At 36.2% G+C, this 1,033-nt stretch overlaps 1 protein-coding gene across 1 annotated transcript; it reads left to right on the forward strand.

Moving 5' to 3' along the window:
• The first annotated feature begins 650 nt into the window (after positions 1 to 650).
• Positions 651 to 1,024, forward strand: LOC126496006 (zinc finger protein 431-like). The gene is made up of 2 exons (XM_050133589.1): positions 651 to 771; positions 960 to 1,024. Exons 1-2 carry the CDS (start codon positions 651 to 653, stop codon positions 1,022 to 1,024), a joined length of 186 nt encoding a protein of 61 aa, XP_049989546.1.
• Positions 1,025 to 1,033: the final 9 nt, after the last annotated feature.

The following is a 1,033-nucleotide window of genomic DNA, read 5'->3' on the forward strand; positions in this document are numbered from 1 at the left end:
TGTGTTCATGTGTGTGGTTGTGTGTGTATGTATTGTTTTATTTTCTGAAGAGCCTGGAATGTAGGTTTTTATACATTTCAATGATACTCTTCTATGCTGGACTGTTGCTGAAGCTCCTTCCACTCCTTCAGCCAATAGCCACTGAGATAACAGCCCATTAGGGCGTGGTCTCTCTCCCTTTAAAAAAGCAGGCCCCTTCCCTCAGCTTGCTTTCTGGCTTCCTCCTCTGTTTCTCCCGATTTTCTCCCTTCCTGATTTCACAGAGGGTTGTTGTCTGGACAGTGATCTGTAAGTTTTCCCCCCTTAAATAAATAACCATTCTATTAATCATAATTCCAAACTGTTGTGGGTTTGTCACTATTTCTGTAATGTTTTCTCAGTAGTGTTGATCTGATTGCTTCCCTGAGTCTTTATACTTGTTTATTGGCATTTCTTTTTTAAGGCTGTATCCTATTTTAAGGGCCAACGAATGGCACATATGAACCTCTTCTTCAGTTTCCTTCTAAAGTGACTGGTGATTATATTATAATGTAATGTCATGGAAGAAGTATGGGAAGCTGCAACATTATACAAATATACTATTTTAAAAGAAGTATCCAATGTCAGGATCACACTTTGTTTTACTGTTGGTTGGATTATTCTAGAAATCAATGACCTTTGAGGATATGCACATTGACTTCACTGAGGATGAGTGGGTTTTGATGAATCCTTCCCAAAAGAGTCTCTACAAAGATGTGATGCTGGAGACATACAGGAACCTCACTGCTACTGGTAGGACCATGAACTTTTCCTTTACATTTTAAAATAAGGGGACTACTCTGTATCATTCATTGATACTTTTGGTATATCTGTTTGAAAAAGAGTAAGAGTGAGCCAAATAATTAAGGCACAGGTTACTTAAGATATTCAATTTTGTATATATTGATTAATATATTATTTACTTTTTGTTACTGTATTAGGCTACAGTTGGAAAGAGCATAATTTTGAAGAGTATTATCAAAGTGCTAAAAAACATGGAAGGTAATTTTTATTT

Source organism: Alexandromys fortis, unplaced genomic scaffold (genome assembly GCF_014885135.2).
Source record: "Alexandromys fortis isolate MF-2015 unplaced genomic scaffold, M_Fortis_MF-2015_v1.1 scaffold_797, whole genome shotgun sequence".
Classification (NCBI taxonomy): Eukaryota; Metazoa; Chordata; class Mammalia; order Rodentia; family Cricetidae; genus Alexandromys; species Alexandromys fortis.

What these genes read in the sequence shown, in the direction of transcription:
- LOC126496006 (XM_050133589.1), top strand. Translation starts at nt 651, where the DNA reads ATGACCTTTGAGGATATGCACATTGACTTCACTGAGGATGAGTGGGTT. An exon ending in CAGGAACCTCACTGCTACTG is followed by an intron (nt 772 to 959) that starts GTAGGACCATGA and finishes TTACTGTATTAG; the next exon opens with GCTACAGTTGGAAAGAGCAT.